The following is a 19,617-nucleotide window of genomic DNA, read 5'->3' as shown; positions in this document are numbered from 1 at the left end:
TTTTTTTTTTTGGAGCATCCACGTGAAATATTTAATGACGTGCAAATGTTAGGAGACCTCAAGCAAACTCTAGGCTGGGGCGATGATTTAGGCCTGGAGTAACTAAACTGTACAGCGGCCGTTTCTTTTTTGTCATTTACAATATTACAGTTCAAGGGTTGTTTCTGGTTTTGGAACTTGTAAATACTTACCACATCTGTTAGTCCAGTGCTGAAAACTACGTAAGACTTTACCCGATAGCAAGGACTAGTGCTGATCTCTAGGAGACGCTGCCTCTGGGTGTTTCGTATGTGGAGTCTGCTTTTTTGGTCTGTGGCTGGGAAAGCGTTTGTTGACTAGAATCTGAACTTAATTTGCTCTGACACTTAACCAATTTTGGTTTTCTTTATAGAAAAAGCCACGAATGAATGTAACACCAGTGAGAACTGGGGTCTTATTATGGATATATGTGACAAAGTTGGAAGTACTCCTAACGGGTAAGCTGCATCTCGCCTTACGACATGGGAATTTCAGGTTCCTGGGCAGAAGAGTAGAGTTTCAGAGCGAGCACCTCTTGAAACGCTCGGCGTAGTCAGCTGTGCAAAAACTGCTGTCAACCTGCCACTGCTGCGAGCTCCACACGTACACGTAGCTGGCTGTAAAACTGTTTGAAAGAAGAGTTCCAACAGGATTTCTAGTAGAGGAATTTGTATATGCTGAGTGCATTCCAATTTTTGTCGAGTTTTGCGCAGTAGATCAAGTTATTCATATTTAATGATCTTGCATAAATTTTGAGAAGCAACTGTGCCAGTAGGAAAAAGTGAACTAGTTTCTTTGCAGAAAATTATCTAGCTAGGACGATTAGCTATTTATGATGAGAAGTCTGTCAGTGTTTAGTCATTAGGAAGAAAGGGACTGATGGAGGAGAAAAGGGGAGAAAGTGAGGACCAAACCAGATCAATGTGAATCGGTTTAGCCCGGGTGGTGGTACCGAAACACAAGTGATAGCTCAGTGATCTCATAATGGCCAAAAGTATTTGCTGAATTTTAAGGAAATCTTTTTGAGTGATAACGTGGTTTAAATTTTGAGGTAAACCTGAGTTAGTGCATAGGCTGAATTCTTAAGTGATCTGAGAATTTTTATCAGTTATATGTAACGTTTGAGATAACTACACTGATAAAGTTTGGGTCGTTTTGTTTAATTAATTACCTCCCACAGGGATTAATAACAAATCTATTCAATCACGGAATCTTTAGTCCTGAAGAAGTGTAGAATGTCCTTTGAGTCCTTTATGAAAAATATTTAAATTTTTTTTAGTGCCAAAAGATTTTTGTAGAGAGCACTGTTTTAAACCTCCTTGTTTTGGAGGAGGAGAGATTATTTCAAAAATTAGGTTGGGTTTTTTTCTAATTGCACATGCAAAATATTGAACTATATATATAAAACATGTAATTAAATCTTAATATTTATTTTTGTATGTAGAATAAAATCCTAAACTCTGAATTTTAAGTGCCACTACTGCTAGCACATTTTACTTCAATTTTGTGTAGTTTCTTCCCTCCTGCCCTTCACCAAGAGCCATCCTCTGAAAATAATACACATTGTTGCCTACTCTTAGATAAATATGTAGCTTGACAACGAGCATGTAGTCTGGGTTGATTGTCTGTGTATTAACTGGGACCAAACATAGTGCTGGGACTAAACCCACACTTCTGGCTGTGTCTGCATCACCAAGCAGCTGAGAGCAGTGGGGCTGGAGTTGGTGCTGAGCCCACTGCATCCATCCAGTCTGCAGCTCAGGGCGTTGGGGGTCTTTTTCCCCCTCAGAACAGGTTTAAGCTCTTCTCCTCGGCTCCATAACCACAGCAGCGAATTGTCAGCAGATCTCGTCACTGGCCCTGTCTCTCGTGGCTCCTCGAGAAGTTGGAGCATGTTTGGTGTGCACAGAGGAGCTTTTTTTCCAAAAGGAAATAAATTTGCGTGCGCAAAACTCCACTGTGAACTAAATGTGCAACATGTGGGAACGATCGGAAAATTTGTTTCAGAACCAAAGGGTGAATATAGATGCAGTTTTCGCACAAGACATTGAAACAGAACAAAACATTGACACAAACATCTTAACAGTGTTAACAGTGAAACAGTTTTGGTTTCATTTTAGCTCAGGTTTTTTTTTTTTTAAGCTTTGCCTAAGGTTGCAATCTGTAACAACTTTGACAGGAGAGAGGATTTGCGTTGGAGCGGGTTGTCAGGTGTTTCCTCTAGCCCTTTGTGTGCTGGATTCCTGGGGAATGGGATCTTGGCAGAGATCTGGCTGAAAACTCTCGTGCTGAGACACGCAGCCTCACGGAGGTGCTTCTGTGCTGGGGTAATATCGGGTGTAGTGCAGGTGATATGAGTCGTGAAGATATTACATCAGCTCTTACGTGGAAACTTCATGGTTTAGGGGCTTCAAAATAATAAATGAATTCAAATTAATGAAGCCTTACACAGGCCTCAGCCCACATAGCTGGTGCGTGCTGTTAATGCTCATTTTAAGTTTGAAACTCCTTAGTAGAGCAACGTTTAGAGTGCTAATCATTATATTGTACTTATCTCAGATTTTGCTGAAACAAATTACAAAATCGTGTCCTTAGTGTTTTGAAAATGGGATCCAAGAGCTGACAAGCTGTGAGCACCATTTTTAAACGAAATCCATAGAGACCCTTTAGCCAGTAAAATAACCATTTATTTAATCATCACTGCTTCTCATTCTTGTTTTTTAATGTAGACATTTCTTTCATTGTTTCAAATCCATCACCTCAACTTAATGGCAGTTGCTCCCTTCATGACCAGTCAGCAGTTTTATGGAAGTTAATACAAAATGCCAGTGTAAGAATGGAGTCTGTTCCAATCCCATACACATGTAAGAACAAACGAGTTGTTAAACGCTTTTTCCAGACTAACTCTAGGAAGAGTTGAGGTTAGGTTACTTTTTTTTTTTCCCCCCATAGACCCAATTTTATTTGCTTACCCAGCTTGAGTATTTGGTATCATTCATTCTGCGGATTGTGTCAGTCACATTTATCACTAACAGTTTCTTTATTCCTTTTTCAGAGCAAAGGATTGCCTTAAAGCCATCATGAAGAGGGTAAATCACAAAGTTCCCCATGTGGCTTTGCAAGCTCTTACAGTGAGTAGACTATCACTGTTTTCAAAAATCTTTGTATTCTTTTGTGTCATGCAGCTATTAAATGTTTGCCAGTCAGTTAATGCCTTTATATACCTTCAGTAGAGGTCAGTGAGAGTGTGCATGCTGAACAGAGGATTAAATTTAACTCTTTATGCTTTTATTTGGCATTATTTCCGTTGGTGCCGTACGTTTTCACAATTGTATTTCTGTTGTCAGCTTTTAGGAGCCTGTGTATCAAACTGTGGAAAAATATTTCATTTAGAAGTATGTTCTCGTGACTTTGCAAGTGAAGCTCGAGGTATAATAAATAAGGTAAGTTTTTATGACCTTAAGCACTGGGGGAGGATTATTTTGGTAACTGCTTTGTCTCAGCACAGCAAAGAATCACAGAACTGATGTTCTGGTTAATACACATTGTCTAGTTTTGGTGCAGTTGCAGATACTGCTGGCTGTTTGTCTTACGACTGAAATTTGTGTGCTTTTATTTTTAATATGAACATACAGTATATTAAAGAAGTGACAGGCTAACAGCATCAACTCCAGATTTTTACAAAACTACATAAGTAATTTTAATTAAAATCTCTGACTCTTCCTAAACTCAGTAATTTGATAATGGTGAGGGCAGCTTTCCTTGAAGAGTGTTTTTTATTTGGCTTGAATGAAATTCATGGGCTTAAGTGCAAAGGGAAAACTGTGAGAAAGTTAAACTATGTTTTTGCAAGGAAAAGGATAAAGTCTTCAGACAACTTTATTAGTTCCCAGAGGAAGGAAGACCTAAGTGGTTAGGGTCAAATGGCTGATGGAGTCTAAATCTGGGTGTAATGAATTGAACAAGCAGAAACAGCTTTCCCCTAATTACTGCTCTGGTTGAAGACAAAAATGGCTAATGGGTTAAAAAGAAGTTAGTCTTCAAATATATGGGAGGCCTGGAATCATCAGAGGTGGAGCAAAGCAATTAAGGAAACTAATAAAACTGCTGGGAAGCAAAATGAGTTCACAGCTCTTCTGTTTCTTGCTTTGTATGGAAAAATAGGTCTTAAAGTCTTCCCCTTTGTTCTCATGAGCCACAGTCCATCCTGAAACAGAACGTTGACCTTCATGGTCTGACAGCACTTGTGGACGTTAAATCAAACCTTTAATCCTGCCCAAGAATGGATTACTGGAGCGTAATTTATTTTGTTGTTGGGAAATACTTAGGTTTTGCCCGCCTCCCTGGCCCACTTGGAGGAATAATCTTCAGAGGGCAAATAAACTTGTACTATCTCCCTTTTCTCCAAAAGAAAATAAGTTCAGACAAGTGTAACTGATGTTTTTGTGCTGATACTGAGCCTATCAAGCTCCATCTCTTCTTTCAATTAAACGCACACTCAAGCCCAAACTTGTCAAAATTCTTACTGGTCAGCACGCGAGGCACGGGCTTCCAGTGGGGCCTGAATCATGCTCAGAGAAATCTTGGCCGTGCGCCACGTTTGTGTGCTCCCAGGCTCTTGTCCAGACAAGCCAAGGGAAACACCTGGAGAGAAGCCCAGCACCCCCAGAACCCTTCTTTGCCAGCGAGTGTCCCGCGGTTAGTTGGGATGCTTTGGGGTCACACAAAGTCTTTTCATCAGCTGTCAACAAAACCAGAAAGCAGACGGAGCCTGAAGTGCTTTGCTCCATGTTTTACCCTCCTAGCGTTGGCATGACCTTCACGTATATTAGCTGCTTTATTGAGGAGTTGCTCTCTTTGCTCCAATAAATTTTTTAAGGCTATTACACGATTGCAGGATTAAGAGCAGCTGATGTTTAACGTTGCTGAGCTGTACTCTGAAGGGTATTCTTTAGCCATACAGTAGAGCGACACATGACGCTGACCTGCTTTTCTGGAGGCGGATTGTTACTTTGGGTGAGGTTGTTAGCGCGTGAAACTTGCAGTGCTGACTGAAATCAGTGATCCTACGTGGATTTACAGTGGCCCTAAATCCTGTGGAGGAGGGGGAGCCGTAGAGGCTCTTCAGTGCCAGAGGAATTGCAGGCAGAGCATGGACTTGATCTTGGTTCACCCTGACTCCCAGCAAATAATTTCCTTTAGCAAACTGTCCCTGCACCTCAGCTCCTAATTCAGGAGCTAATAGTATAAACTGTCCCATGAGCTGGGTGGCACTGACATCGTGCAGGAGACAGATGTACGTATGTATATGCAGAGATCAGGTTTTTGTGAGATCCCATCACCCGAGAAGCCCACGGGGAGAAATGTGTCCTGGCATGTGAGGAGAAGACAGCAGAGATCATAAAATATGATACAAATGCGAAGTAATGAGGAGAAAATGGAGGTAAAATGGAGACTAGCTAACACAGAGGTACAGAAATGTTGGGGTAAGTGGGGTAGGTAGCCTGTATTTCTCCAGAGCTAGTGAGATGGAAACATGGCTAACACTTGAAAAGTCAAAGTTTGTCAGTCTTTTTCCTTAACTACTCCTTTACCACCTAAAATTGACTCCACTAAAATAACACCAGTTTAGGTAGGTGAGCTGTCTGCAGGATTTAAGCTTTGGCTGTGCAAGAGAATTGGCCTCAGAAGATTGCTGTGAGGGCTGAAGGAGCCCTGGTTTAAAATTGTTTTTGATAGAATTGGGGAAATCTGAACTACCTGCAGTCTGTTGCTGTGCTGAGGTAATGGTGTGGCAACTGCTGCACAAACTTTCCAATGAAAGGATGATGCTTCAGAAGCTAAGTATGTTCTCTAATATCAGCATCAGTGTATAAAAAAACATATATTCTAGGCTCTGTTTTCCAAATTTTCTTAATCAGGACAATTATTAAAGGTATTTGTAGTAAAATGGTTTTGGTAACAAAGTTTTACTGCGAGGGAACGACTCTTTCTGTTCATTTTGAGGTATAAACATCCCTTTCTATGTGATTTTTTTTGTCTTCTAGGCTCATCCAAAAGTCTGTGAAAAGCTAAAAACTCTAATGGTGGAGTGGTCGGAAGAATTTCAGAAAGATCCGCAGTGTAGCTTAATATCTGCAACTATTAAATCTTTGAAAGAAGAAGGTGTAACTTTCCCTGCAGCTGGCTCGCAGGTAAGAGCTGAGCTGGTATGCGGCAGCGTTGGGTTCCCCGTTCCTGGCGGGGAACACGATCAGAAGCTGTCCGTGAGATCCTTTGTGCTTTCTGTCAGGAGAGTAGGATCCTTCTTTGAGTTTGGTTGTCTCCGTCTGCTGAGGTTTACTTTTATTCATTCTGCTTTTTATGACCTTGCCCTCCTAAGAAAAATAGGAACAGACTAAAGGCTATTTCATGGTGCCCTTATGAGGTGTTTCATCTTTGATCATTCTTTTCTTCCGATCTTTTTTAGAGCTCTGTTGAGCTGTAGCCACCTCAGATCGAAGCAGTTTTACGCCCACACTTTGTACTTGGTATTTCCTGGTTCTGATTGCTGACTCGGAGCACATACCTTCATTTTTCTTCACAGAGCCTCCCCAAACAAAGGGCAGTGTCAGGAACAAGATCTGTTTGGAGATGCTCTGTGCTATGCTTTCCTTTCCCAAGTGCCTCTTGCTTGTTCCTGCAGTTACCTGTCCCCGTCAGGAGCTGTCCCGGCTCTGCAGCGGGTGGGGTGCTCCAATCCCTAACCTCACCTGTTGTGTTCCACTTCTGGTGGTGCTTTATGCCTAATCTGGCTGGCAGATACTGAGGACGGGTGGTTTTTTCCTATGCTTTGTTACTGATGCTTCTGAATATTTTCATGTTAATTATCTAATGGTTTTCAAGGTCCTTTCCATCCTAGATGATTCTGTGATGAATTGGGTGAAGATCAGTCCCGAAAACTAGAACTGCAGCTGCTATTACGTATTCCTTACATGAAGTTTACTTTTCTCTGTATTAAACACAGAGGGTGTTTTTTTTACTTTTACAATCTTTCCTTCCTCCACAAAGATGTTTTCACTTCTAAATCTAGGATATGTGTTAAAACATATGGCAGAAACATGGAAGATGTAGAGTACTGGCAACCAGTTATGCTTCCTTTCCTACAAATACATGGAAAATGGCATCTTGATGTTTTTACCTCATACACTTCACTTCAAACAAGGTTTACTAGTAATTGAAATTTAAACTAAAATTTAGTTTATTAGTATTTGGTACAGAATTGTTTCCTAGGACTGTTGGTAAGTCCTAGACATGGCTAGTGTCTGAACGAGGCTCTTTGTGCCTGGTATGTGCGGGAAGACTTCCCTGTCGGGATGAAAATGAAGAACAATTTCACCGTGTGGTTGTGGAGACTTGTATTATCCGAGTCAGCAGCTCCCAACTTGATGTACATTTGCTCTTCCTTTTCCTTGTCCCACCAGCAGAGATGGAGGGTGGCTCTGCGCTCTGATGCGGAGAGAGATCTCCCATCCCAGAAAGTCCAGCAGCTGCTTAACAGCTTGGATCTTCACACTTGTGGGACTCCAAAGACTCCTCTTCCCTTCTGCAGGGAGGGGTGAAGAGCAAAGGTGGAAAGAGTAGGCAATTTAAATGAGTATTTTCACTTTAAGAAATGAGATTAAATAGTTTTTTAAATGAGATCAGTTATTTAAATTAGATCTGATTATTTTACTTTGTCCCTTGCTGAAAACAAAATAGAAGCTGGCTGAGATTTGGAAGAGTGGCAATTTTTCCTTCCAGAAGGTCATCTTGATTCAGTGGTGAAATGCTGCAGTAAGGCAGCGAACCAGGAACAACTGATTACTAATTGGTTTAAGTATATAATTACAGAGCTTTCTTTTTCCTTTGTAACCTGAACTTATTCTCTTGTTAATACATTTGCAGGCTACCACAAATGCTGCTAAGAATGGTTCATCATTGAGTAAGAACAAAGAAGATGAAGATATAGCTAAAGGTAAATTACTAGTCACAGCCTCGGGTTAGAATGCTGTGTCGTTTTGTTGAAACGTGTGGAAATGGGAAGCTGTACTCTCTCCTGCTGCGTAGAACTGACAGAAGGGCTCAGCAGGTTGCCACCCGATGTTGGGGGTCATTGGAAATACTGTGAGGGTGTTCCCCCCGTGGGTGAGGGGTCGGCTGAGATGTACCCTCTGCCCCCAGCGTTGCTTTGGGACTGCTTGGCCTCCCCCCTTCTGCACCCGCACATTTGATTTTAGCCTTCACCTCGATGCTTTAAAAGAATCAGAACATTTAAATGTTTTACGCCTTTTCCTCCTTCCTGGATACAGTGACTGTTGCTCAGATGTCACGGTGAAGAATTTATCTGTATTTTGGATCATGCTAATGATGCTCCTGACAGGAATCGTGTGTGCGCCGCTTCCCATAGCGGGCGGCACCGATACAAGCAGAAGGTGTTTTAAACATTTCACAACTTGTGCGTGATTACGTCCTGTCTTTTAGTCCTGTTGGAGGGCAGAGTAAAGCTGTTGAAATGTGAAACAGAGCTAGTAGTTTGGAGCAAAGATTTTAAAGTAGTAGAGGAGCAGTTGAGGTTATATATAACAATAAATCATTTGCTATTTATTTGTACTAGGAAAGCAAACTGCCTTTGTATGCAGGGGTAAAATATACAAACTTTTTTTAATTTTCCCTCCCCTAATTGTAGCTATCGAATTGTCTTTGCAAGAGCAGAAACAGCAACAAATGGAAACTAAATCCTTGTACCCATCTGCAGAAATTCAGCAAAACAATCAGAACTCGAGGAAGGTGCGAGCTCTCTATGACTTTGAAGCCGTCGAGGACAATGAGCTCACCTTTAAAAGTGGAGAAATTATTTTTGTTTTGGATGACAGGTATAATATATTTCAATGAAGGTGTCTTTATTCCAGAACTGTGGTTTTCTTAGGACAGCAAATCTTTCCTCTGCTTTTTTCCCCACAGAAATATATCTTGTCACTCTGAGTCCCCTCACATCCATTTATCTTTCACTGTTCTTTCCATACCCCCAGTTTTTGACCTCAAGTCATGACCTCCCTGTATTACGCTGGGTGTTTCATTCTGTGCTGTAGGTCCAATTTGTTTGTGTTTTTTAAAATAAATGTGAGTTGGTTGTAACAGATGTCACAAGGGTATACACACGCATTACAGTGCTAAATTCCATCAGCTTCCAGAAATTGTTGAATCTCGTCACATTTACCGAGAATAAAACTGAAGAAAACCCACTTAAGATAATTATTGTTGTTATCAGTGTTGCTCCAATGATAGCCAAGAAGCAGAACTTCCTCCTAGCTAATGTTGTTCTAATTTAATAGACCATGACAGATCAAATCTATTTCTAATGATAGTGCCCATTTGTGTACTACTGGTGAACTTTCAGATGAAGCTATAATGGGCTATCATCTAATCAGTCTAAAAGTCTCAGAGTTGTGTTAAATTTTGAGTGATTGCTATGGAATGACTTGACTTCCCCCGATCCCTCCTCTCCACTCCCCTGCCCCAGCTCCTGTCTTCGACTTTGCTGCCAGGCTGCTGATCTCTACAAATGTTCTCCTTTGCCTTTGTGATTGGGTACGCGGGGAAACAGCGTATTAGATATCGCAGGTTTTCTGTCAGAAGCACAAAATATCGCTGACATGAAGCGTTAATGTTCAGCTTTGTAATACGGCTTTTATTTCCCCAGTGACACCAATTGGTGGAAAGGTGAAAATCATAGAGGAGTAGGACTGTTTCCATCTAATTTTGTGACTTCTGACTTAAATGTGGAACCTGAGGCAGGTAAGTTAGCTACTAAAAGCTGACAGATTATTTTAGAAGGATGGGACTACTGATGAACCCATCAGAAAAATAATTTCCTGAAATTAGCCCAGGGAAAGAAGTGAGAGAGAAATCCCACCTATGTGGCAAGCAAGCAAGCAAGCATGTACTGCTGCTGCAGCTCACTTTAACAATCTCTGTCTTCTGCTTCTCTTTGCAGTTCAATTTACCATAATTCTTTGTCAGTAATATATTACACGTGAATCCAGTAACTTGCCATTTAAAAATGTCAAAGTCTCTTTTCAGACATCAGACCTAGCACAGAATAACATCCATACCCCTGTCAGTGGTTTGTAAGAATCACATTGTCAGCTTTATTCATGCTCAGGATACCAAAATAAATCCTAACACTTATGACTTGGCTTGAAAGGAACTGTACGTGTGTTGGAGGTGTTTTTAGATGCTAATATGACTCAGGAGTCTTTCCCATGCTGGGCTTAGGTTCATAATCAGGCTAACAGCCCAAAAGAAGCAGCTTGTCAGAAGGTTTTCTAGGCAAACCCATTCCCCTTCTCCAGCAGTTAGGTGCATCACTACTTAAAGTACTTTTTTTCTAATTTTTTCTCTCATTAAAAGATCTGATGGCAAGCAAGGAGAAAATGTGTATTTTAAGTTAGCATAGTAACACAGCTGCAGAAAAGAAACTAATGTCTGTTCTTTCAGCAACTGTGGATAAAAATTCTGTTCCTGAGGATACTACAGAAGAAATTAAGAAAGCAGAGCCTGAGCCAGTTTATATAGATGAGGTATGCAGTCATTTTGAATATAAAAAATTGATGAGAATTTACACTGGTTGAAACATGCTTTTGTTAATGTTAGTGGATAATTCTTTCTATATAACTATTTTTTTTTAATTTGAAAATTAAAACAGTTTCTACCATGCTTCAGAAATAACTGTTTTTAATCTCTTCGCCTTTCAGGATAAGATGGATAAAACACTGCAGGTACTTCAGAGTATAGATCCTACAGATTTAAAACTTGATTCTCCAGATCTTCTAGACTCAGAAGGTACTTTGAGCACTAAATTAGCTAGGGTGGTTTTTTTATTTCTTCTTACATTTCCCTTTTCTGGTTTGAGCTGGTGATTCTTTTGCATTTATTTTAAGCTGAGAGAAACTGTGGTCTGTACTAATAGTGTGCTGTAGAACAGCTTATTTCACAGTGGGAGCGTGGGGCTATATGTATAACTCTGAATTTTCTAATAGTTGCCAAGCCAACTCCATGTTTAGCAGAGTGATTTGCGTAACTTCCAGCTAGTGTACAGTGCTCAGCCTTCACAAGATCCATCCACCTATCAAAACCCTTGTTTGAAATAAGCAATTAATTTTGTGTCAGAACTTCTCAAAAATACTGCTGGCTGGGAGGAGAGAGGAAGTTCAGTTCATCTAAGAGCTAATTAGTTCAATGTGTGTGATAACGGTTGAGCACACGTAAGGAGTGTTCCTAGACGGAAGAAGTGAAGGTAAAGGAAGCTCTGTGCTACAGCAGACCTAGAGAGAAGCGTAGGTGGTCGAGGCTGGGTACTCCAGTAGGAGTTGAAAGTCATTGACCTTGCACAGTTGAAGCAAAAATCTAAAATTGTCCGTGTTTTTCATTAGTAGCCTTGTTTGAGAGGGTTGAGGGAGAAAGGATGACAAAGCAGAATAACCAAAGTGTTTCTGTTTGGGCAGGAGGAGTGTGGTACACATGATAACTAGGTGCCCTCTCCAATTTCATATGCTGTTTTAGTGTGCGTGGATACAGTGGTTTTTTGGCTGCATTTAAACTTTCAGTTGTGCAAGACTCTAATTACCTTGACACTTTTGTCTTCACAGATATTTGTCAACAGATGGGTCCAATGATAGATGAAAAACTGGAAGAGATAGATAGGTGAGCCATAACGTAGCTTCTGTGTTATCTCCTGTCATTTACGTTAAATTGTGCAGTTGCACTAATTTTTTCTTTTGGCACTTTCATCTCCCAAGCTAGAAAATCTTGTGAGAAAGCCATTTTGACAATTCTACCTTTATTGTTTTAGCACTTTGGTACCGAGGTCCCAGTGTGTGTACTAAGATTTGCTTGCTGCTCTCCAGAACTGACCGCAGAGGTTACTGGGTGCATTTTATATTGGTGCTTTCTGGCTGCAGCCTGTCTAGAGCTTGGTGTTTTCAGTCTGCTGCTGCCTCTCCTCCATGACAGGAAAATCTATTCGATGCTGTCTTCACCTCTTCCCCCTCATGCTCCTTGGGCTGTTTGAGGGTGAAAAGAGGAGGTCACTCACACCGGTGGAGTGGCTCGCCTTAGTGCAGCTAGGGAAGAAGAGTTGTGCACCACTTGGACTCCCCTTCTGGTCCCATTGGTGTAAGAAACACAACAGCAGTTTTACAACATAGATGCATAAGAAATTGACCATCTACCTTTTACGTTTTTTCTTTCATTGCGTACTCAAAACTGCTTAATGACCACTCTTCTTTTTGACCATCTAACACCAGCTGTTAGAGAAACTTAGTGTTTGCATATATTTGTTTTGAAACAGAAAACATTCAGAATTATCTGAATTGAATGTGAAAGTTCTAGAAGCTCTGGAGCTCTATAACAAACTGATGAATGAAACGCCGATGTATTCGGCCTACTCAAAACTCCACCATCCTGCACAATACCCACCCACATCTTCTGGTGTTTCAGTGCAGGTCAGTATCCCTTTCTGGAAATAGAGAATTTCCTAATATAGATTTCTATTTAAAAAGATGACAGCAAAAATGAAGTGTACGCTTCCTTGCTAGCCTACGAACAATCTGACATTGCCTGGTGACTTTTTATAGCCTTTAGCATAAAATACCATTTACGCACTAGAACAATTTGCAGTGACCTGCTTGTACCGTAAGGGATAGTTGTTAATTTTGCTCTACTTAACAGAAAGGTACTGTATTGAAAATACTAAAAGATTGTGTCCGTGATTAATTTTTTACAGTCAGAATTGTGTGTTTCAGCAGCTCGGTGGATATTCTTGCTGTGAGTCGTGTCCTCAGCCTCAAAGTAAAAACGTTACCTTCTTATCTAATAGAGGGGATGTGAGTGAACTTTAATGGGAGTGCATTAATCATGAGTACAGTGTACTTTTGCTAAATATAGAAACACTAGTCTGGTTTTAGCTCTTTCTTTTTTTTTTTTCTTTTTTTTTTTTTTTTCCCCTTAAGAAATGAAAATGTTTTATTAGGAGGTGTAGTTCCTCAAAACTGTTTTACAGTATCTCTAATGTGCCATATTGATGTCTTAAGAAAACCAAAATGGAGGTGAAATTTATTTTTTTTTAAGGTCCTTTTTGGAGAAAGCGTAGAACGAGTGTTTTTACTTCAAGTTAATTTTACTTTAATGTTAATTGTTCAGTGGGAAAAGAATAGTTGCCATAGCAACTGCTAGATCTGAAAATATGTCAGTTAAAAGTAATTCCGTGTCCTTAACTCGTGGTAACGATGGAAAATTCGTTATATTTGGAGGTTAAAAAGTAATTTAAGTCAAAAGGCAACTGGAGCTTACTGTTTCTTCCAAGATACACGCTTCCAGAGGTGAAAAATGTACAATAATGTTAACGTGGTGAGCTCAGCACGGTTCCTTGGTGCAGAACTGTCTATTCCTTTGGTGTCTGTACGCTGCCCAAAGCCCAACACCAGGGCCCAGCGTAGACTTCTGTAAATAAGCATGTTACACCACTGGTTCTATCTGAATTTTGAGTAAAGACTTGCATTATCCTAAAGCAGAAATGCAGGAAACTAAAGTTTGTGCTTTCCTTTTGCGTTACAGTCTCAGAATATTCTTATGTTTTAATTTCCAAAATGTGTTAAATAACAAACCTTGTATGGTGCCCGTCTTCCTACTCAGCTCTGTGCATCAAAATATGTGAGGATTGAACATTTTTAAGACAAGGCAAATTAGAAAGAAAGGAGGTTTCGGGGGGGGGCAGAAGTATATCATACAGAAGGTTCTTCTTTCAGATATTAGGCACTGAAATCATTAGCAGTGCGTTTCTGAAAAATTACCTTCTGATGAAACAAAGGATGCCCATTTCAAATGCGTTATGAGAAGTTATGTGGTTTGGTTTTAGAACCTTGCTGAAAAAATTGTTGTTCATTCAGCCTTTGAACCCTAACATATTTGTTCATTGTAGTGGTATCGTGCCACATTTGCTGCTACTTAATTGAAAATAAAAGTTATATAACTTTTTTTTTTTTTTTGGATTTACAGTCATATCCTGTACAGCCACCTAGTGGGAACTACATGATCCAGGGTGTTCACCAAGTCACCATTTCCCCGGGTTACAGCCTTGGACCCGACCAGATGGGGCAGTTGAGGTCTCTGCCTCAAAATATAAATTCTTCTGGAGCCACTCAACCAGCTCAAGCTGCGTATTTAAGGTATTTCTTCAGCAAATTGTTAAATCACCTCCTTCCTGATGATGATTTTACTGCTTTGTCTAGAGGTTGTGTGTTCTTGGGATATTTACAGTGACACATAACGCTGTTTGATCATTTTGACAGCAGGCGGATCGCTTTTGGACTAAGTAAAATTCTTACGTGCAAATGTGTTTATCAGATGAATAGGCTTAACTTTATCAGAATTCCATTTGTGTTGTTTTGTTCCAGCCCAGGACCGGACGTGGTGTTAAACCAGACTTATGTGAACCAGAACGCTGTCCTTCCGTCAGGCGCCGGCACAGCTGCCTACACCCAGCAGCAGCTGGGGATGGCAGTGGATATGTCGGCTTACCAGAATAACACGTCGAGTTTGCCTCAAGGACCAGGTTATCCCGTGGCAGTTCCTGCTCCTTCTGTTCTACAGCAACAAACAAATTACCATCAACAGCCTCTCCTTTAAAAACAAACCAGCTCCTATTTCTGAATTAACGCATAAGGGTTGCCTGACCTAATGATTTTTATGAATACCTGTCACAGATATCAAAACACGTTTTCCTTTTAAATAACCCAACTTACTGTGTTAGGGTGATGCAGAGTAAAAATAGGCATCAGATCTGATTGTTAAGCATTTGCATAAAGATAGCTTGAAGTAGCGTAGCTGATGGTTTCAAATAATTTGAGATTACTTGGAGCCCTGACCTCCGTTCTCTCAAGAAACACCACTTGTGAATCTTAAAAGATTGTCCAAAAATAATTTTCTTTTAAATGTGTTTCTGAAACTTGAGGATGCTTAATCTTTGTCACGTGTTGCTCTCGTTATGCATTGCCTCCTCTGGTATCTTACTGTAACCCTTCTAGCCCAGTGGCTTTAGAGCATCTCTGCTGACGTAGACCCCACCACCTCCCTGCGCTGCTGTAGTGAGCTTTACGGCGTGACGCGCGCTGAATAATTGGAACAACGGCGCGAGCTCAGCAGATGAGAGCTGGAAGAGAAAATGATTTGATATTGTGACAGCGGGGACCACGTACCTACAGAAATATGAGAAATGAGTGTTTTTTTTACAGTGCTGCCTATTTGATTTTTTTTTTTCGGAAACTCCGGAGAACTTCTGATGTGTTTCTCTGGAAGAAAACAGGTGGGGTTTTGCTAGAACTCGCTCGTGTCTTTTGGCAGAGGTGGTGCTGCAAGCACAAGTCTGCTTTGCAAGAGCAGGCAAGGGACGCTCCCAGCTGACTGTGTGGGCACTCTGTGGATACAAGGTGCTGAGCCAGAATCTCTTTTCTTTCCCTTTTTTGGATGTATTGAGAAGTGAAGGAGTATTGTAGTTCCTTGTGGTAAAGGAGGATGTTTGAAGCTTCTTAAGACTGTGAGAGTCTGCCTTGTTCCCTTTCCAACGGGGAGCTGAGCGGAATAGGAATCATCTTTATGGGACCAGGGGGTTCTTGCCTCTCTCTTGGATTCCCTTTCTCTGCCACCGTTTCCGTCCCTAAATGAACACTTAGTCCAGTCAGAGAAACTCTTGAGCCCTTTGGGAAAGGTGTATTTAACACACTGTCTGTATAGGCAGAACACACGTGCTCTGTGAGCGGGCTTGTGCTCCTTGTTTAATACAAGGAGTGGTTGCATATTGAAAATGACAGACGTGTCTTTAGAAAAGGAATTGCCTTGGAACCGTGGAAGCGTAGCATTTGGTGGCTAAGAAAAGAAATCTAAGAATTTCTTCCCTGATGCACTTTTTTTTAACGGGTGGGGTTTGTACAAAAGGAGCAGATGAGCTGAATTATCTTTCTGGAATGTGGGATTTCTTTTATTGTTTCCACCTCTGAAAAAAACCAAAAATCACTATTTACCTACTCACTTTAGCATTGTCATATTTATACCTATTTTAATAATTTTATGCTGAGTAGTAATGTTTCAATTGGGAAAATGGAAGCAAATCACTGATAAAAACATCTTGAGTAAATGCATGAAACTCCCCAATGTAAAGCAGTATGTTTGGTGTACACGTTTTCTACCAAATGAGAACTGTCAGATTGTAGACTGTCGTTGAGTAATAAAAACCACCCTTCACTCGGCGCCACCTCCTTTTCTTTTACGTTGTATTTAATTATTTAGTATCGTGACCTTATTCATTTGCAGCCTCATGCTTATGCAATAAGGTATTCAGGACCTGCTCTTTAATTTTTTTTAATTTAAATTTGTGCAATTGGAAGGAAGCTTTTGTCTTTCCTTTTGACATGACTTTAATTTGTCTTTATCCCTTCTCCTTGAAGTAGTTGAGTATAAATAACACATGTTGCAATACTGAAGTATTTTGATAACATGTTCCTTGCATTCTTCAAGAAGAATAATTAATTTCAATGCTGCTGTTCAAGATTCTTATTGCTTGGAGATTTTTTTGTAAGAGCTTTGTTCCGAGTTGGTATGTAGTTGAATTAAACCTTGCTATCATTTATATAGATTCTTCATGTTTGTTAGTCAGTTGAGACTAAGGTAGGTGTGTTTATTGGATTCTAAGCTTTGGTCCATCAGAAATATTGAGTATCTTAAATTGAGATGGCTAGACAGGTGTGATTTGATTACGTTCAGTTAATAATTAAATATAAATACTGTATGTACTCATTTGTCTGAGATTTTCTACCCAGCTACATATATGCATACTGTTTAAAGCCTGAAATTTTATAAAAGCAGGATTTGTCATTCTGTCATCTCTTATATATCTAATTCTGTGATATGCAACTTGTAGATAGTGTAAAATAATTTAATTATTATTAAAACAGTGTATTTAGAGGGTTTCGGTGTTAATAGGACCTGTTTTTTCTCTTCATACTTCTACACATTATCATATTTATTTTTAAGGCCTGATTGTAACTGAACATGCTGCCAAAGGATTTCTCTAACTTCAGATTTCTACATTAGGTTTCTACCTACTGTTTTATATCAGGAATCAATGGTAGATAACTTCTGCTTTTTCATATAAACTCCTAATGGTTGACATAGAAATTTGTGCAACTTTCTAATGAGACTTTTATGGTAATATACTTGTTTCATGGGTGTTGACAGTATCAATACTAGATAAATCTTCTGGTATGAGTTGGCAACCTATTATGTCTAAGTTCTAGTCTGCTGAAAGCAACAATTGAATTTGTCTGTAATAGCACCATGCAGAGACGTGTTTTGAGAAATTGTGGTCTTTCATCCAGCCTCAATGTGACAAATGCATTGTCGATTTAATTTGGTACAGAAATTACAGTGTTAAAAACCAGATTGTTTCCGTGACAAGTAAAGCTTAAAAGTAATGTTCTGCGTTCGTTTGACTTTGGGTTTTGATCATAGATGTTCATGGACTTGTGGAACGGTGTAATTCTTCTGAAGGCTGTCCCCTAGAAAGGAGAGCTGAGAGGGACGTGGCTGCAGCTGCAATCTCTTACAGGAATTATTTTCTGATGGGAAGATTTTTTTTTTCTTGTTTTGATCTATGCATCTTTTCTAAGAAATAATGGACACTACCTGTGCTTACATTGAATACTGTGACGTGTCTGTTGAATTTAATGAATAACTTTGTAGAATTTATGGCTCTTACCAGTTAAATTTTACATGAAGCTGACTCAAACTGTTTTGAATTGGTGAAAAATGAGAAGGAAAGGAAATAGAGTTGGGGCAGATTTTGAGTAGTGCTGTCCCAGCCCTGCTCCCTTCACCGGCACCGTGACATCTCCGGGTTGGCCAGCAAGCGACCTGGCCACCAGCCGAGGGCACGCTTGAGCTTTGGAATCACACCAGCCTTCTACTTCTCTCTCGTCTGGGGTTTGAGGTGAATGTGCACTGGGTCACAGATGTGTCACAGTTCTGACAGAAAATTATCTTGGAGAGTTTGCAGTATTAAGAGTAAGGGATCTGTTTTATTGGAATACCCATTCGGCCTCCTGTCTGCAATATGTGTGCATTGCCTTGTGTGAATAAAACAAAATTTGTTTAACAAACACGGGTGAGGAGTCTGCTGTTTACTGCATAGTTCAATCCTTGCCAGAAAATGAAGGCAATGGTGGCGTGAAGGTCACGACCGCAGCACTCCCCTTCCCCTCTGCCTTCCCGCTGTCCTCATTCTGGGCCCAGCTACCTCCAGCTCCTCGTTGTCCACATGCTGTCCCTGCAGCCGGCGCTCCGGAACGGACCAGCAGTGTTTCTGAGCTGTGCTGTGCTTCATCCCTTTGACGAGCTGTTCTGACTGGGAACCAGCGCTCTGTTGCCCAATGTGTCGCTAAGCTGGGCTCAGGAGGTGAGCGAGGGGATGCTGCTATGTGTCAGGTGTTAGCTGGGGAGGAATCGAAGAGAATAATCTGACATAAAACGGTAATAGGCTTCACGACTGGTAAGGAAAGCAAATACACCTATAAATCTTTAAAGATTAAATTTGTATTGCACATTTTAAGACACTGCTTATGGCTTATTCTAAGTTTTCACAGAGACACTAAACACATTATCCAAAGATTTCTGGCTCATCCAAAATAAAGAACAAATCTTTGTGTTTAAAGATGTTTTATGCTGTGAATGGACGCCAAAAGGATGTGTGCAAGCAGCCTAACGTACCTGAGAATGATTCCCATTCATCCTAATTTAGACATAAATCACTGCGTTTCATCACTTATCCCCATCCCTTTCGAGTTACAGACCCCAGTGGGTTGATTCCAGGTCACTACAGGCTGCAAATCTAAATTTATAAAGTCCTAATAAAGCCAAAGCATATACTGAATTACTGGCAATTGCTTCTTTTTCACTTTGAATTTCAACCTGAACATTACTGTGTGTCTTGCTGAAGTGAGACAAGGATGCGTTACGTTTCTGGGCAGTATCTCAACTCAGTCACACTAAGATTAACGTGTAAAGAAAAGCACCCTTCCTTGTACCAATTTAATGATTAAGCTGATTTTTAAAATAATCTAGTTTAGACTACAGCATTCATGACCTACATTCATCTTTAGACAAAGAAAATAGGCTGCCTAATTTCATCCAAGGAATTAAAAAAAAATTAAAAATCTGCAGTTTGTGTCTATGGCAAGAAATGTTTGCTCCGTTGTACTTTGGACCTTCACCAGAGGGGAGTGTGTGTGTCAGAGCTTTCTGGTGTAAAAGTGGGATCAAAGATGCACACATTTCTCCTCTTACTCATTTTGGTGGGAGGTGTGATGTAGTTGAAGCACAGGAGTGGGAAGCAGGAAATCCAGGTCCTGCTTCCAATTCTTCCCCAGCTTTCCTCGTGAACTTCGAACAACTTGCTTTATCTCCTGCTTTTTTTTTTTTTCCCCATACCCTGGAAATTGTAGCGCTCTTCATGACTGGCAGTCGATGCAA

The 19,617-nt window shown here is 40.4% G+C and overlaps 1 protein-coding gene across 1 annotated transcript; it reads left to right on the top strand.

Moving 5' to 3' along the window:
* The first annotated feature begins 391 nt into the window (after positions 1 to 391).
* STAM2 (signal transducing adaptor molecule 2) lies at positions 392 to 18,248 on the top strand. The gene is made up of 13 exons (XM_026852798.1): positions 392 to 476; positions 3,074 to 3,149; positions 3,366 to 3,461; positions 6,066 to 6,212; positions 7,945 to 8,014; positions 8,726 to 8,912; positions 9,740 to 9,834; positions 10,537 to 10,619; positions 10,794 to 10,881; positions 11,688 to 11,742; positions 12,389 to 12,542; positions 14,095 to 14,264; positions 14,493 to 18,248. The coding sequence occupies exons 1-13, from the start codon at positions 439 to 441 to the stop codon at positions 14,722 to 14,724; spliced, it is 1,491 nt and encodes a 496-aa protein (XP_026708599.1). The 5' UTR covers positions 392 to 438; the 3' UTR covers positions 14,725 to 18,248.
* The last annotated feature ends 1,369 nt before the right edge of the window (positions 18,249 to 19,617 follow it).

Source organism: Athene cunicularia (assembly GCF_003259725.1).
Source record: "Athene cunicularia isolate RWA chromosome 7 unlocalized genomic scaffold, athCun1 chr7_part1, whole genome shotgun sequence".
Classification (NCBI taxonomy): Eukaryota; Metazoa; Chordata; class Aves; order Strigiformes; family Strigidae; genus Athene; species Athene cunicularia.
The sequence above is the reverse complement of the archived record's forward strand: the minus strand, read 5'-3'. Positions and strand labels throughout refer to the sequence as shown.